The sequence below is a fragment of the Erigeron canadensis genome, chromosome 5 (assembly GCF_010389155.1).
Source record: "Erigeron canadensis isolate Cc75 chromosome 5, C_canadensis_v1, whole genome shotgun sequence".
Taxonomy (NCBI): Eukaryota; Viridiplantae; Streptophyta; class Magnoliopsida; order Asterales; family Asteraceae; genus Erigeron; species Erigeron canadensis.
In genome coordinates, this window is record NC_057765.1 from 45,240,072 (window position 1) to 45,257,361 (window position 17,290).

At 34.5% G+C, this 17,290-nt stretch overlaps 3 protein-coding genes across 4 annotated transcripts; 1 reads left to right on the top strand and 2 right to left on the bottom strand.

The window, feature by feature from the left end:
- Positions 1–2,482: 2,482 nt before the first annotated feature.
- LOC122599347 lies at positions 2,483–6,026 on the top strand. The gene is made up of 4 exons (XM_043771850.1): positions 2,483–2,595; positions 3,871–3,942; positions 5,212–5,385; positions 5,505–6,026. The coding sequence occupies exons 1-4, from the start codon at positions 2,566–2,568 to the stop codon at positions 5,574–5,576; spliced, it is 348 nt and encodes a 115-aa protein (XP_043627785.1). The 5' UTR covers positions 2,483–2,565; the 3' UTR covers positions 5,577–6,026.
- Positions 6,027–6,588: 562 nt separating this feature from the next.
- Positions 6,589–9,440, bottom strand: LOC122601920 (heat shock cognate 70 kDa protein-like). Its single transcript, XM_043774652.1, has 3 exons — positions 9,213–9,440; positions 7,359–8,957; positions 6,589–7,224 (listed from the first exon to the last, which is right to left on the bottom strand). Exons 1-3 carry the CDS (start codon positions 9,438–9,440, stop codon positions 6,784–6,786), a joined length of 2,268 nt encoding a protein of 755 aa, XP_043630587.1. The 3' UTR covers positions 6,589–6,783.
- Positions 9,441–10,077: 637 nt separating this feature from the next.
- LOC122599346 lies at positions 10,078–15,893 on the bottom strand. 2 transcript variants are annotated; one of them, XM_043771848.1, is made up of 8 exons: positions 14,902–15,893; positions 14,045–14,345; positions 13,871–13,932; positions 13,715–13,786; positions 12,214–13,435; positions 11,571–11,728; positions 11,297–11,471; positions 10,078–10,887 (listed from the first exon to the last, which is right to left on the bottom strand). In XM_043771848.1, the coding sequence occupies exons 2-8, from the start codon at positions 14,193–14,195 to the stop codon at positions 10,304–10,306; spliced, it is 2,424 nt and encodes an 807-aa protein (XP_043627783.1). In that variant the 5' UTR covers positions 14,196–14,345; positions 14,902–15,893; the 3' UTR covers positions 10,078–10,303. The 2 variants fall into 2 exon arrangements, with proteins under 2 accessions (XP_043627783.1, XP_043627784.1); XM_043771849.1 differs by lacking the exon at positions 13,715–13,786.
- Positions 15,894–17,290: the final 1,397 nt, after the last annotated feature.

Sequence of the window (17,290 nt, forward strand, 5' to 3'; positions counted from 1 at the left end):
AAGATTTATTTGAAAATATCTTGCCTCTTTTAGTTATTGTCATACATCATTCTATATCTGCGCACTGAGCAATTGGCTCAACCGCAATTTTCTTTCTTTCCCTGCGGCAGGTAATCAAGGGGATTTTGAGCAAGGTGATGTGAGAGATATTGGATCTGGATGGCACATAAGCTCTTTCTTTTAAGTTTTAGTTGTTCGTTGGATTTTGGAGATTTTATTTTGGATATTAATACTTTTGTTAGTCTATCTCGTCATTATATTTTGAAACGCTTCCATTATTGCTCGTCATTTTGCAATAAGATATTATGGTTTCAATTGACATAATCTTCGTTAGTTTGGTCCATAACTCCCTAGTTTTCTTCCTTGAAAAGGGTGGGGTGTTACAAAACCCGACTCAAAAACGATTATGGTTATAATTTAGGTAAAGTTTATTCATATATTTATTTTGATTGTGTTTTAATTTTTTTATATTCATTTTATTATATTTGTTTAAAAGTGACACTCTTCCATATATAATCGTATAATGTTTTTTTTTCAAGATGATAACTTATTTATCGATCTAATTTGTTTAGGTAGTGTAAACAAAACTGATATTTAGTTATTTATGTGATTTTTGATTTAACATTTGTTGTTAGCTAGAAGCTCAAATTATGTTATATACTTAATGTTCTTATAGATACACATATACTGTTTGATTAAATATCAATTTTTACACACATGTAAATTATATAATGTATTTTCTTTTATCAAAATTTTTCTTTATATTCTTCATTGATATATTTTATTTAATTTTTTTAATGTTTTTTAGTAAGGGTGGACGGAGTGCCTAAGACACCAAACCGATACCAGTCCGGTACCTAAGCGAACACCGCCCCGTTTACCGGTACCGGGTGGGCGGTGAGCAAATTGGGGAAAGTCGTCCCCGGCGTGGTCTCGCAAAATTGGAATGTTGCACACTTAAAAAAAAATCAGAGAAACCCAAAACCAACGGTCCACTTCTATCCCTCTTCTTTTTTTCTTTTTCGTTATTTTTCCTCCATTTCTTTATTTTGCTTCATCCTTCCTTCCTCCATTTTCTTATTTTTTTCAGCTTCTTTCTTTTTTTATTTTTATTATATCACACAACACACACATATTATATATAAAACATGACAAACATGAACTTTTTTGATGTTAAGATGGCGATGCAAAACCACATGGTAAACGATGATAGACACCGGTCTGAAGTAACCGAATTGAAGCTCTCGATCGGGCTTGTAGCGCTGTCGAAAATATCTTCGAGGGAAGATTGACTGGCTAGATCAGATTAGTTTCAGCTTACTGTCGCGCCTTCTATATTCACAGCCACTCTAGACCACACGGTATTCTGGCAAGGAAGTGTCGGTGGTGGTCGGTGTGTAGATTATCATACTAACCTGGGGGAGGAGTACGCATCTCCTTAACCCGGCGACACTGCCGGGTCTTCTAAACCTTATCGATACATTCATCGCAAAGACGACGACAGTACTGTGAACTCAGACTATTCTGAATGTTAGGGTTATGTAATGTATTTTAATAATTTTAGTAATAATACATAATGTTTTTTTAAAAAATGATTTTAGTAATTTTATCTATTTTGTACGAATGGGAGATTTTTTAGAGTTTGTGGTGTTTATAGGAATTTGTTTGAAAGAATTTGTAAAACAAGGAAGTCCGGTGTTGACAACACTGAACTTGTACGAATCACACTAAGTTCGGTGTTATCAACACATATTGAATATTTTTAAACATGTTATTATATAAATGTTTATATGTTATCAATTTATTTAGTTAAGCAAAATCATATAATTTATCATAAAATATCAGAACATATTAAAACGAAATATACAAGGCATATAATTTAAATCCACTCGTCCATCAGACAGGACTTAAGACTAGTATATATATATATATATATATTGGTGGCCTGATTTTATATAATCTGTAATGTAAACACCGTTTGTTGTTTCAAGCTTAGACTCAAGCTTCTTTATTAAACTGATTTCATTTGAGCTCGTATTTGACTTTAATTTGTTTAGGCTCTTTTTGTTTTGAGCTTTTGTTATTTTAGTTTTTATTTGAGTGAAGACACATGTAACTTGTTTTTTACGAACTTAAAACAAACATTTCACTATTTAAAAATTAAGTTTACCAGATTAAATTTCAAACCATGATACCCTCAAGGCCTCAATACCCGTATACATAAACAATTAAATACTTGGCGAAATTATGTTAGGAGGGTAGAATATTGAAAAAGCGAGAAGTTAATGGGGTAAACAGCAATAAAGCATTTTGTTGTAACAAACAGGAAGCGTAACCCCCAAGCTGGAGAAAATTAATCCAACGGACATGGGATGTCCTACTAATCTAACGGATGGGATGCTTCCTATATAATCAGAAGCAAACAAAACCAAAATAAAAGAACACACTCTCTGATTTCCCCCTCTTTTTCTTACAATAAAAATCAAACACACTCTCCTTCTCTAGCGACATTATTTCGATCATCATCGAACATATAATCGGAAGGAGGAGATCGTCGTGGCGATTATGGCCAAGGATGCTAATACTTCTGAGCAGGTAATTCATATTTAAAGTAAAAATATTATACCTCATTTTATATTATTTTTCCTTTTTTACAGTTTTTCGTTTTGTTGTTGTGTTTATTAATGAGACGATTGCTACTGTATTTCATGATCTAAAATGAAATTTTGTTTTTTTGATGAACTGAATTTTAGCTTGACTTGTACTGTAAATTAGTATTATTATTAGTACTCGTATTATTATTATTGTTGTTGTTATTATTATTATTATTATTATTGTTGTTGTTGTTGTTGTTATTTATTATTATTATTTTCTTTATAAAAACACTTTTAATTATTATTATTATTATTTATTTATATATTTATTATTAATATTATTATTATTGTTGTTGTTGTTTTAGTATAGTGTAGTTCTTTCCGGACTAGATGAAAAGTTTGATCTGCTAAATTACTTAATGGATACGGCTTGTGTTAGGCGATTTTACTCAAATGCTTGCTTGCTTGCTTTAATAAGTTATTTTAGATCTTGTATGTGTCCTATATACTGTTGTGTTTTCCTTCATATGTATCAGTTTACGTCCTTTACTCTTTATGTTTCCCCAAGGTTTGATGGATTGATAGGTTGGTTACAAGGATATCGTCATTAATTTTGGAATATAGACTAAACAATCTTGACGTATGTGTTATATATAGGTGTCTTATTTTTCGGTTAGGTTTTTGTGGTTCGGTTTTTCTTACTTTACCAAAAGTCAACAGATACTTTTCGTTTTCCGAAAATCAGAACCAAAAACCGTTGGTTTTTTTGGTTCAGTTTTAATTAGTTTTTTGGTTCTGTTTTCGTTTTACCCTGGATTTCACTTTTAATTATTTTGTTCACTGCCGCCATTTATTCATATTTAAACAAAGTTAGAATTTCTGAGAATTACGGAGATCCCAACATTAGGTAAGTAGTTATAATTATTGGGAATGAGGTTGGTGTCCCATTGGTGTAGCCCATTAGTAATGTCGTTGACCTTGGGGTTTTCCACTAGGGTTCGAGATTCTTGGGTTCCATCCCAATAATACGTGTAATTTAGGAGTAGGAGTAGGATAGTATGCCGTTCTTAAAAAAAATAGATAAAATGACTGCTTTTAATTGTCCCTTATTCTCAACTCTATCTATGATATCATACATATTGCATATGCCTTGAGTGAGTGGAACTTTTGGTTGTAAATGCAAATCATGCTTATTCTACTTTTATTTTATTTTTATTTTTGACAATATGTTGTTTTATCCATAATGTTATTTAAGCAAAATACAATTTGTATGCAGGAGGAACCAAAAGGTTATGCTGGTAAAAAAGAAAGGAAGCTGAATCGCACTGAGCAACAATCTTGTGATAAGGTTTTGCATCCATAACTTATATATATCTTCATCTACCCGCAATCATTCTCTTCAAATAATCTTATGCCACGCTTGATGTTTTGGCTACCTAAACACCCTCAAAACTTATGCTGCCTAGCTACTGTTAACTCCATATGGTTTATAAGTAGATGTATATCATATGTTTATTCGTAAAACATATGCCCACTGTTGGGATTAGCCTTGAAATGGTTTCCGTGTTTTAACATACTAAACATTATCCGAAGGAAAATCTGATGAATGTGTGTGTGTGTTATTGAATACGTGAAAAAACAGAGAACAAAGTGCAATGAATACGTATATATAGGTTACCAACAGGCATCTTCTAACCGATGTGCATGTTTGTTATTGTTTGGCATGACAGTTACACAACTGTCTACCATATCTTGTTTCTGTCTTCACAATCACTTCCCAAACTCCTTGAACATTCAAACTATCTTGTTTGGTTGCACTCAATCCCGTGTCTCCTGACTGAAACTTGTCAAAAAGTTGAACATTTGGGGTCATGTTTCTCCGGTATTCGTCCGAAACATACCATATGTCATCCCAGCCTTCTCTGTCGGTCCCTATCACTTGCCAATCTATGGATTTTATAACCGTTTCATCATCCTTGCTTCCTGTGGCCTTTTCAAATCCCGTTTTCACTTCTGCTTTCTTTGCTTTCACTAGTTTTTCTTTATTGAATTTAGTCTTCGTGGGCTTGTTTGGACAATCCAGTAAGCATGCCCTCTAATGAAGCATATTCATTTTTTTGCATACATCAACCTGGCCTTGTAATTATCAGGGTCATGACATAACTTCAGGCAATCCAAATTATGGATTACTTCCCTTTGTTGTTGGTTCCAGAAGTCATCGTCATGGTAACGATACTTTCTGTGGAATCAACCCGCATATCTTCAAATTTGTGGTTCACAGGTTCTCAGGATCCCCTGTCGGCTTTGATGCCAACTGTTGGGTTAGCCTTGAAATGGTTTTTGGTGAATGTGATTGTGTGTGTGTATGAATAGATGAAAAACAGAGAACAAATGATAACTGTTATTTCGATTGATTTTTCCAAAGTACAATGAATACATACTTATAGGTTACAAACAGGCATCTTCTAACCGATGTACGTGTTTATTATTGGCTGCCATGACAGTTACACAACTGTCTACCATATCACTATTTTACATCTATATACATTACTAACTACATAATATACATCTGTCATAATGGTTTAATACTCACTGGATTTTCTCGGATTTTGTTTAGTGTGAAATTAGGGGACTTCGAGAGAGTAATGAAATTTTAAGGGCTCATATAGGCAATTTGAATACAGACCTAGAACTGATTGGTTTAAAGAGAGACGTGGCCTGCCTTAGGAGCACAGTAGATGGAAAGAATGTTGAACTTTCAAAACTTCAGTGTGCAGAAAAAGAATTAAAGGTAATTTGTATTCTTATTGTCTTTTTGATTAGCACCAGATGTATCCGAGTGAATATTGAAAGCGGCTTCGCCTTTTACTGTACAATATTTATTCATCATTTTTACTTTTATATGGCCAGGAACATCTGGAAAGGGATCTGGCTTATCTAAGAGAAGAAAATAAACAATTAAAGGTCGGTTCACTCTTGTAGGATCTTGATTAAAATAGTCTAGATTGCTAATCTGAAATACACACTTAACTATGAACATACAAATAATAAATAAGCCTGCTGATTCCAATGCCAATGCTGCCAAGCCTGCCGATCCTGATGAGCTTTTTCCCAAGGCTGCTATCCATTGGGAGACTAATGTTCCTTGTGACCCTCGTGGGGATGTTGAGCCTTTGTCGGAGGAGCTTTTTCCCAAACATGATTCACAAGATTCGTGCACCATTATGTAAGTAAGAAGAGTAGAACTTGAGTGGTTAAAAACTTTTGTATGTTAACTGTTCTGTGTCGAATTGAAGCTGTTAGAAGCTGTGTGCATTGCAAAATGCTTGTGATGAGAGTGATATTGAGATAATTCAAATGCAGGGACATCAAAATGTTATTGACTTTGCATGGATTAATGATGAGTTGGATGGGATGAATAAATTGGATCAATGATCAGTCTTTTGTATATACTCGTATATGTGTTTTTGTGTTTGTTGTATATGTCTATATATGTTTTGTTCTTTTCTGTCCCATGTGGTGTTATCACAGTTGGGTGCTTGGCTAAATTACCAAGCAACAACTGACTCTAGATAACAAAGCCAAGCCATAATACTACCAATTTTAGTTGTTCATTCACACAAATTAATTTAGGTACTCGTTTGTATTATCTAAAAGCTAAAGGGCCATTTTGTTGTTAACTAACAATAGAAAAAAGCCAAGCACTCACTAATTTGCAAAGACTCCTCTGCTGCATTTGCAAGCAGCTAACTAGGAGAGTACCTTTGGATCATCTGCTATGTCTACTGCTCGTTTCAGTTTGTGATTTGAAAAGATGTTTTCCGACTCTTTTTATTTTTCTATGAATAAATGACAAGTCTCCAGTAAACATAAATATGATAAGTACTAACAAGTTGAACTCTTTGATTATAACCTGTTTCTTTATGCTACAAAAGTATCATTTTAATGATGTTTGAAAGTTTGTTAAATGTGATTTTTATTTTCATGCGCCTCGAGTTTGATAGATAGTGAAACTAATCAACAAAGCTTGCTGCTAACAACCAAATTAATGCCCCCTTGATCTAATCACAAACCTAAGGGGTCATTCCTAAAAATGTATGTTTAAACAACCTAACCGAATGAACAACGAAAATCAAAAGATATAGACCAAGTTAGCTCCAAAAGAATTTGTTTGGGTGTCATATATCTATTAGTAGAACCTACGTTGAATGCTATCCTTCAAACCATATAATAAGCCTCCCAACCAGCTGCTTAACTTCTTTTGATTTCTCTGCCTTGGATTAGTTTCTTGATTTCTCGGTCTTGGGTCACTTTCCTGATTTCTCCATCTTGGTTCAGTTTCTTGAGTTTTCCGTGTTGGTCCAGTTTCTTGATTCCCCCCTCTTGGATCAGATTCCTTATTTCTCGCTCTTGGTTCAGTTTCTCGATTTCTCGGTCTTGGATCACTTTTCTGATATCTCGGTCTTGGTTCAGTTTCTTGATTTTTCTGTCTTGGTCCAGTTTCCTGGTTCTTCCCTCTAAGATTAGTTTCCTGATTTCTCACCTCTTCATTTCCTCTTCTTGGATCAGTTTCTTGATTTCTCCGTGTTGATTCAGTTGTAAATCGTTGTATGTTACTCTTCAACATTATCTAATTATCAAGAACAAACTAGCTTATCATATACTATAACCAAAGTAGTCTAATTAATAAGAAGCTAAATATATATATATATATAGGTATATATATATTGGCACATACATATACAGATTTGAGAAGAGATATACCATCATGTCTTGGAGCTCATCTAGGCATGCAGCTTGGTTCTCCAGGAGCCATGTGGTCGTGTAAGCAATAGCATTTTGTATTCTCTTTCTTCTATTTGGGTGCATGGCCCGTTCCTGATAATCATAGGTTTTCATCATATTTTTCAAGTCATATAAGTAATCCTCTAATGCCATGTATGCATCCGCTCTCCTCTTAAATTCTTGGTCCTCGTGTTTGTACTTGTCAGCATCTTTTATCATCTTCTCGATCCCTTCCATGGAGAGTCTTCTGTTTTCATTTTTAATGATGAGTTGTTCTGTATTACCCGTTGATTCTATCTTAGCCGTGACTGTGAGGAGACCATCAGCATCTATATCAAAGCAAGTCCAGATTGAAACTCCTTTGGGAGCGGGTGGAATTCCAGATATTTTGAACTTCCCCAAAAAATGGTTATCCGTAGCTCTGGCTCTTTCACCTTGATACACTTTAACCTCTAGAGCATATTGATCGTCGCAGCTCGTCATGAGATAACCCTCCCGCTTAAAAGGTATCGAAGTGTTCCGCTGGATCACAACACTAAATACATCTCCAGCTACCCTAACACCGAGGGACAAAGGAGTGACGTCCACGAGCACCAAGTCACGAAGACATAAGCTGGTACTGGTACCACCACTACTTAACTTTGCAGCCATAATGGCTGCACCATATGCAACAGCCTCATCAGCGTTAACACTCTTGCAAAGCTGCTTGCCATCAAAATATTCCTGCAACATACACTGGACCATAGGAATCCTAGTCGATCCACCAACTAGAACAATCTCATCTACCCCTGATTTTTCCATCCCTGCATCCTTTAAACACCTGTCAACGGTTGTGATGCAGCTGTTGAACATGCTCATATTGAGATTTTCAAATTTGGCTCGAGTGAATTTCATAGAAAAATCAATCCCCTCATGCAGGCAGTCCAATTCGATGGACGTCTCAGTAGTGGATGAGAGAATCCTTTTTGCTTTCTCACAAGAAGCTCTCAACCTCCCCAGTGCTCTTTGGTTTCCTGTCAAGTCCTTATTTTTCCATCTCCTTTTGAAGTAGTCAACACAATGATCCACCATGAGGTTATCAAAATCTTCACCTCCCAAATGAGTGTCACCAGAAACCGCTTTCACCTTAAAGTCATGACCCCCTCTCTGATCAATGGTCAATAGAGAGACATCAAAAGTACCACTACCTAAATCAAAGATGAGCACATTAATCTCCTGATCACCAGATAATTTATTGTCCAGCCCATAAGTAAGGGCGGCTGCTGTGGGCTCATTGATCATGCGGATGACGTTCAAGCCAGCAATAGTGCCCGCATCCTTTGTAGCTTGATGTTGTGATTCGTTAAAATATGCCGGGACTGTTATGACAGCATTTTCTACGGCTTCCCCAAGGTAGGCCTCGGCAGTTGCTTTAAGTTTTCCAAGAATCATAGATGAAATTTCTTGGGCCATGAATTCCTTCTTTTGACCTTTGTAGGTGACAACAATCTTTGGCGCATCCCCAGGCCCTCGTATGACCTCGAAAGGCCACAATTTAATGTCTTGTTGCTCTTGGAAATCAGTATAATTCCTTCCAATCTGATGAACATATAGGCCCGTTAATTGCAGACCAAAATCTGATGAACAGTATAAGTTTTGACAAAGTGGTTTGAGTTAAACAATTCAGAAACTAGGGTAACAATTCAGAAACCAGGGTAAGAAGTTTGTTTAAATATGTGCAAGTAAGTGTAACTAATTTAACCTACTGACCAAAGATGTGTGAAACTTTCAACATAGAAGTTATTAGTCTTATATAGTAATTACAAAGACACGATTCCAATGAATTGAGCAAACGTACTGACCAAATATGGTGTTGGTAGGATTCATTAAAAGTTGATTCTTGGCGCTATCGCCGATGAGACAATCAGCATCAGTAAAAGCAACAGCAGAAGGTGTTGTTCGGTTGCCTTGATCATTGGGTATGATTTCGACCCGGTCATTCTTCCATACAGCAACACATGAGTAGGTTGTTCCCAAGTCTATTCCAATTGCCTCCTTTCCTCTTCTACTTCTTCTGCTCATCCCCTCAATTCTTTTTCTTATATATTCCTCCTAATAATAACTAATAAATTAATTCTTTCTTGACTAATTAACTCCTCGATCGATCATGTGCCCTGCAGGCCTGCCTCTATTTATACAAAGAGGATACATAATTTTTTCTCTACACAAGGTAATAATAAATAATTTCGTCTTAAATATATTTAGAAAGTTTCATTAAATATCTTCAGAAAATCTATTGTTAAATTAGGCATGTCCGCATGTATATTCTCACATCTTTTTATCCGACGATATATAAGACATTTTCTTTTAAAAAGAGTTTGACCATTCTCATTAGAAAACTATTTTCTCTTTATTACACTTATATATTCAACCCACCTCAAAAACCCTGTTTTGAATTTTTTCTGAAAAGATTGTCGTCATCTTTTTAAGCTAGAAGTTAGAACACTATGTTGGGTATTGTAAACTAAAACATCTTCCCTGATTGAATGCTTGTAGATTGTAATGCTATAAACCATAACAAACTTAGCAACAACTGCCATTAGATAACAAAAACCCTTTGGCACTTACCAAGAACACAACTATCCCAGAGAGACAATACATCAAACGACTATAACAAACATGTAACGACATACACTGGCACCATCTTAGCATTCGCGGATAGTACGAAAAGTTACTTCAAGTATTATTGGATGGGAAATCCCATTTATATAGTTTGTAACTATAAGTCTACAACTACAATGTGAAAATAACCAAAAAGATTGTATATTAACAAACATAACTAAAGCACACTCACTCAAACAAGCCAAAATCTACATGGTCAAATACTGTCTGTCTGTCACCTAGTTAGAAAAACCAAGTGTTTCATCCATCCAATACACTTGTATTCATGATATATATGTTTCAACTCTGAAACAACTGTTGACTAAGCTCAAGAGAGTATCATCTATCATATCTTCAAAGATTGATTCGTCAATTTCAAATACTAATGCTTTTGAGTCAGTACGAAGATCCATCCATGTTCTTGATATTCCCAAATCTTTTTTTACCAGATGATCCAAAGAAAGTGGATAATTGTTTTTCAAATGTAGTTCAATTCTTTCCCATACCTCATGTATCAGATTCACCCCTTTTGGAATTGGCTGGATTTTTCGTTTGGTGAATGATAACTGAAGAAAGACGTCAAGGTAACAATCACATACCTCTTTGAGAACCTCGTTAGTGGAATCAAAGAGAAGTCGCTGGTCATAAGAGGGATAGCTAGAAAAGATTTCTAATTCATCAAATAACGATGAATCGAGTATTTGCATTGATAAAAGCCACCTCTTTTCAAATTCATCCCAGTTAAGATCAGAAGCTAGCAACACGGCTTCAACATATTCAAATGCAGATTCCTCATTTTCCATACAGTTTCTTGAACATATATCTTCATCTTCAAACATAATGCAGAGTGGTTGAATTCCATATTCGGCTGAAAAGTTTAGATGCAGTTACATTAGCAAAAGTTTCGTTATTTCATAGACATGCCAAAATGGGTGGGTCATGTCACTGGTCATCTGACATACTTTTGTGAACAGGTCAAATCAAGCTGACTCGAAATTATATTGTCTAAAAAACTTAGATCTTTTTCTACAGCTTATTAAATAAAATTATTTAGGAGGTTTTATGCAATATATATATATATATCGTGCAACTTTCGACATCTTCGGCCCTTTACCAACTACCTCTATATACCAGCTAATGTTTGTTATTTTGTTTTACGCGTTAGGAATAACGCAGAACCCAACTGACCCTTACAAAAACATGCAGTATTACAGCCTCTATAACTTTCTTGGATGGAGAGTTTTTCAACCAAGAGGTAACCAAAGGCGGCTACTCACCAGGGCGATAGTCAGTGCTTGCAGGGCTGATTTCGTTGTCTGAAAAAAATGGCTCAAGAACGGATACAGGACTAGGCCTGCCAGTTTTATCGTTGGAAGTACTACCGGGTTCTTCATTCGTGTTACCAAACGAAGATCTCAATGGAGAATAAAACTCATCTTCTTCATGTAAATCCTGTGATTCAGTAAAGAGATGTTTAAGTGATTGTTGAAATTTTAGGTAGTAGTCAAAACCGTTACTATTTCTGCTGAGACTAAGTAGCGTAAGTATTACCGCTATGAAGCCCGTGAAAGATTTTTCTTGATCAGATACTTTTACTATCTCACCAGATTGTTCATCCTCTATGCTTTCCAGAGAACTACTTGGTTCACAATAATAATCCAAAACTTCAATTGCTTCTCGTTCTTCTGGTTTTGCGATGTCTAGGACTCCTGCATACGTACCAAAAACATTCGTCATGTTAATAAAACATTGTCATGAAATTAGCAACAATCTTCTGCTATAATAAAAAAGAAAAAGTAGACGTGGAGAAACAACAAGCTGGGTAACAGAGTCGGGGTCAAAAATATAATATTTGTGTTTTCGGGTCAAATTGAGTTGGCTCATAGCACATTTTTGTCACCAAAACTTCCTAATTCTTTGATGAATATATAGTGTATCAAATATGATTCCAAAAATTATATTATATTAATATAAATTTTTTTTATAGTAAAACGCTTTTAGAAGTTTAATGAGTTAAAAAGACACTTTGGGCAACTTTTGACCCATTTGACATGTTATCTTTTAAGCTACTTTTATTTTACCCGTTTAACCAGTTACAAAGAAATTTATAACATAATTCACTCATTTATAAGTAATGCTTCCAAAAATGCTAACTTAAAATGCTTCCAAAAATGCCAACTCTAAGAAACAGTACCTTGAGGACTTGTATCTTCCATCACAGAAGATGGAGAACCTCCCACGCATGCATCATGACTGACTTCATCAGACACTTTCAGTTTCTCTTCAACATCAACACTAGCCATGCATTGTTGACCCTCGTTGGCAGAATTAAAAGTCCCATCAGGACCCAAACTCGTTTGAGCTGTCGTGAAGCCATATGCTTGCTCTTTTCTAGGACTGGCACCGGGAGAAAGAGAGCTGTAATCTGGAAACAAAAGAATCTTTCCTAGAGTTTTCGGTAAATTCTCCATCATCAAATCTGCATCTTCATCACCACCACTTATCAGTTCTGATAAATGTTTCTTGGCCTCAAGGTAAATGTGAGATATATGACGACCAGAATCAACGTTTTCTTCACTTTCTCTTTGTTTTACTTCAAATTCTTTTAACTTTGAAACTCTTTCTATCTTTTTAGTAAATCTTTCAGTATAGAAATGGTCTCTATTGGGAGAACTCCATCCATTACTTCCTTCAAAAACTGTCTTCTCATTACCTCTCCGTTTCTGATGCTCTTTTCCCATAGCATTTTTAAGCCGTTTTTTTATTTCCATGAATGAAAAATGAGAAGAGATACTTTCAGAATGAACATCATTCTCCATTTTGAATCTATTATCCAAAGAATTGGGCTTTAAAATGACGATTCTGCTTATTGGCATACTATCCTGTGACTTGCTCCTCCTTCTAAAGAATGTTCTGTTTTTTCGAGTTATAGGTACATCTGGTTTTGGATTGGTTGGCTCGTTTTCTGACTGGTTTGACTTTTCCGGTGACTTTTCTTCTTCATTTACATTAACTGAAGCTTCATCTTGAAGAAGTTTCAAGAACAATTCCTTGTTAGAACTTAACATCTGAAATGTGTCAATGAAATCTTTGGAACGTTCATCACACGGCTTTTCATTCATGAACACTTCAATTGCTGCACTCATTTTCTCTTCAAAGATGGAAAAGCTGTGATTTTGCCTTTCATCAAGATCAGAATGCCCATTATTCTTATAGATCAGAAAAATTTCTTTCATTAGAGCTTCAAGATCACCATATTCTGAGGTTTTCTGAGATGAATCTTGACAACTAAGAGAGATTTTCTGATCACCATCAGTTTGCTGGGTGGAATCTTGTTCACTGACCATCTCTTCTTCCATGAGTGCCTTCACACTTGTCTTAACATCTAGATTCAGATTCTCACTTTGCATGACCTCCTGATTACATATGAGAACTCTTAGGTACAATAATCATGAACACCAAAATGGCAACAGGAAAGAAATATTTGAATGCATGGCACAATATTACATGGATCAAAGAGTTGTTTTGATCCATATGAGAACTTGTTTGATGACCCTTTCCAACCCGAACCTGTTTGCTCCATCACACAGCCCGCTTAAGCCAACCAATTTGCCACATTTAATATGGGCATTCGTTCTTATATGTATACAAATTTCTATTCATTGAATGGTTATATGCATTGAATGGATGGATACCTTAGATGATTTTGGCTTGTTCGACCCATTTGACCCAGTCCCCTTTTTAACTAACTTCTTTATATGGCCCATCTAATACAAAATGAACCCATATCAAGCCATTAATATGTAAAATGGTGGAAGTATCCACCTGTAAAAATTATGTTATATCCTGACCTCAGTATGTCTTTCTTCAGGACTCGTGAGCAAATTCACTTCGGACATAGAAAGTTCAGAAGCTGTGAGAAGACGAGAATCATAAATAATGAAAAGAGAATTGTATGTCTGGTCATTAGCATAAACAATTTACAAAATCCTCAATAAATGAAATAGTGTAGACAAGATGCTTACCAACAATATTATTGGCAACAATCCTTCTATCTGAAAGCAACCTTCTAGTGGTTCGACCATGGCGGAAGTCAAATATACTGATCAATCCCCACATACAACCTGCCCGATCTTTATTTTCTTGTGCCTGGCGTCTTTTTGATCTCTTTGCCATAGTGAAATGAGGGTTTTTCAACTTCAAAGAATTACACTAAGCCTATAATAGATCATATGACATATCTAATGACAGTCTGCAAATGTCCCATGTTTAGGTATTAAATCTGCTGCACCATCAAACTCGCCATATATACTTGCATCCAAGAATCTGGGCAAGAGGGGTGAAATGCCAAAAAGTGTTAGGTTTGTAACACAATAATACTATTAAAGGGATAATCGTTCGGGTTGGGTTGACTCATAAACACTTTTTATGGAGTTTATACTAAAAATAATAAAGAAATAACTCATATAATGCTTCAACTATGATTACAAGAACAGTATTATTACATACAATGTTAGTTGACTTTCAACTTCCTATTAAACAAGGTTTTTTGACCCATTTAAGATAAAAATACGGCCCCTATCCAATTCATTCATACCTAAATGTGCCAAACTGGTATCATAACCACAAGTACTGTATATATTTTTCAACAATTCTGAGCCAAAATGAATCAAGTAACAAGCAGTAAGAAAATTATCAAATCATTTCAAGGATTCCTGATACTCAATTTTCTTGGGTTTATTATGTCAACATCAACCAATTCAATATCAAGATGTATATAAAGACACATAGATATTAATACAATAAGACAATGGCAATAATAAAATCATTAACTTACAGAAGGCAAAAATTGACTAATTGGAAAACAGACAGAAAAAAGTACCTTAGGTTAGAGGTCTTTGATGCTATCAACAAGAACACAAACTATGCAGCTGGCAAATGTTCTTAAAACAAGATTCCTATTTCAAATCCTCAAGCTTTATTACAGCAGAGTAAACTTCAAGGAACTATAAAATTCTTTGGTTGGCAAGGAATCAATACTTTTTTTTGGCCCCCTTTTCGCTTTTCATCCAAATGGCCTCAAATAAAGATTCACACTCTTTGTTGTCACTTTCAGCCTAATCTTAATTTTGATATACTAATAATTAACTCCTGTTGCTTGCTTGGTATTTCATCAAAACCAAACCAAAATATAATCCATCAATGTGATTGGCAGTAGTCAAAATTACTTGTGAAATGTGATCATCAACACCTTACAAGACATGCAATCCTGCCTTTCAAGCCCAAAAAAGCTACAACACTTGGCCTTTTATCTAATCAAAGCTTTTTACCTACAAATATAATATGCTCTACAAGTGATGCAACATATCAGGCCGTAGAATGACCAATATTTACGAATTCAGGGTATCTCAAACTTCCGATCTTTATTCAACAAAATAAAAAATACTCGTAAAAAATTACCCAGTTGAAACTTTCTAAGACATATCATAAAGGCACAAACTTTATGCTTTAAATATCATGAAGCTAACAAAACAAGATAAAAACCCATATGGATTTATACGTATATAATCCACTTATCATATATTTGTTCTTTTTCTTTTTTTATAATGGTGATGATGAGTATGGACAAAAAGGTAAGGAAGAAGAAATGGTGATGAAAACAGAAATGGAGTTTGGAAGAGAAAAGTTGAGACCAAGGTCTTGTTTCATTGATGTAGTTGTGGGGCCATCGTCATTTCATCACACATGTACACTTAGAATACTGAAAGGAAAAGGAAGGTTGGGAAAAGGTTTCCAATGTACGAGTAGTATTTGTTTCTGCAGTTTTTGTATGATCCCATAAAACCCATCATCAATTTCAACAACAAACACATATGACTCACCCACATATTCAGCAGTCGTATATTTATTACTCGTATATATGTATATCGAGAGTCGGGGTTGTTAAACATAATGTTAATATATAAAAGGATGTAATATAAGGTTGTTAATTACTTAAAATTAGGTTTGAAATATTTACATATTGTTTTTTAATCCATAAGATTTATCGGGCCTAAATATTTATTCATTAATCAAAAAATATTAAAAAACTTGTATGTGTAGAATTCCACACCTTTCTCATGTATAAAACATCAAACATGTTTATTTTTAACGAGGGTTAGTGCCCGCAAGTTGCGGCGGTTAAACGCTGATGACAATACAAAACAGTGGGGTGAATTTATATGCGTGTGTGTAAATAGGAAGGAGAGAAAGAAGTTACTGTGTGTTAAATCATGGTAGGATGTTTGTCTGATTGTATTTAGAGGTATAGAATTAGAGGTAATTTGTGAATCGGGGACAATATGGGGACATTAAAAAAAATACTTAAATTACTTAAAATAGAGTTTCAATATTTTTTAACAAGGGTTTATAGATAAAATGCATTAAAAGTTATATGCTAGTCATTTTCACTTTTCCTAATATATAATAATATAATATCATATATCATTATATCGTATACTTGTACATATGCTTGGTAATTTTCATTTGTTTTAATAAACGAGAGAAAATATTTGAATGTTGCAGTGGTAAATGATGAGAGTGATATGTGATAGAGTGTGTTTAACATAAGAGGTGATATGTCAAAAAGTGTCATAGACAAATGCTTTATCCATACATGTTCCTCTCTCAAATTTAAAAATTCGTCAAAAGGTATATCGAATGATCCTTGTAATGAAAGAGCATGAAATTTTAAGGACACTCATATAATTTTTATAATTTATCGATATATGGTTTTTGAGACAAAAGATTTTGAATGAATTATATGAATAAAATGATTTATGAAGTAGAAAAAAAATGAGTAGTTGAGATTTGAGGAGATAGAAAAAAATAAGTTGTTGAGAATTCTTTTAAGGGTATTTTTGGATATATAGATGTATTGTATATTATGCATTAGTAGGTGTACATTATTGAAATTTGAAACTTAAAACCCTATCTGTTTTATAATATCTAATTAATAAATAAAGCTGATATTAAAAAAATAAATAACATACTTATACATAAGCTAGTTCATAAATAACAAAGGGGTATTAGTAAATCAACGAGAATGGTAGTTTACTGATAAAATCTTTGGTTTCGCGGAAAATCACTAAGTTTCGATTTCCATTCTTTATACTTGTAAGGATCGATTTTTGAGGTGTTTTTCCAAAAGCCTTAAGTTCATCCCAAACATTAGTATTAAGAGTAGATTAACTTAGCCTTATCGAAAAAAAGGGAGGGACTCGTAAATAGCA

Bases quoted from the DNA above. Each gene is read 5' to 3' on its own strand.
- LOC122601920 (XM_043774652.1), bottom strand. From the start codon at position 9,440: ATGAGCAGAAGAAGTAGAAGAGGAAAGGAGGCAATTGGAATAGACTTG. The intron at 8,958-9,212 runs GTTTGCTCAATT...TATGTTCATCAG, and splicing joins ACACCATATTTGGTCAGTAC to ATTGGAAGGAATTATACTGA. The intron at 7,225-7,358 runs GTATATCTCTTC...CTTGATAATTAG, and splicing joins ATGAGCTCCAAGACATGATG to ATAATGTTGAAGAGTAACAT.
- LOC122599347 (XM_043771850.1), top strand. From the start codon at position 2,566: ATGGCCAAGGATGCTAATACTTCTGAGCAG. The intron at 2,596-3,870 runs GTAATTCATATT...ATTTGTATGCAG, and splicing joins ATGCTAATACTTCTGAGCAG to GAGGAACCAAAAGGTTATGC. The intron at 3,943-5,211 runs GTTTTGCATCCA...GATTTTGTTTAG, and splicing joins AGCAACAATCTTGTGATAAG to TGTGAAATTAGGGGACTTCG.
- LOC122599346 (XM_043771848.1), bottom strand. From the start codon at position 14,195: ATGGCAAAGAGATCAAAAAGACGCCAGGCACAAGAAAATAAAGATCGG. The intron at 13,933-14,044 runs GTAAGCATCTTG...GTCTTCTCACAG, and splicing joins TGTTGCCAATAATATTGTTG to CTTCTGAACTTTCTATGTCC. The intron at 13,436-13,714 runs GTATCCATCCAT...ATATGTAATCAG, and splicing joins ACAAGCCAAAATCATCTAAG to GAGGTCATGCAAAGTGAGAA.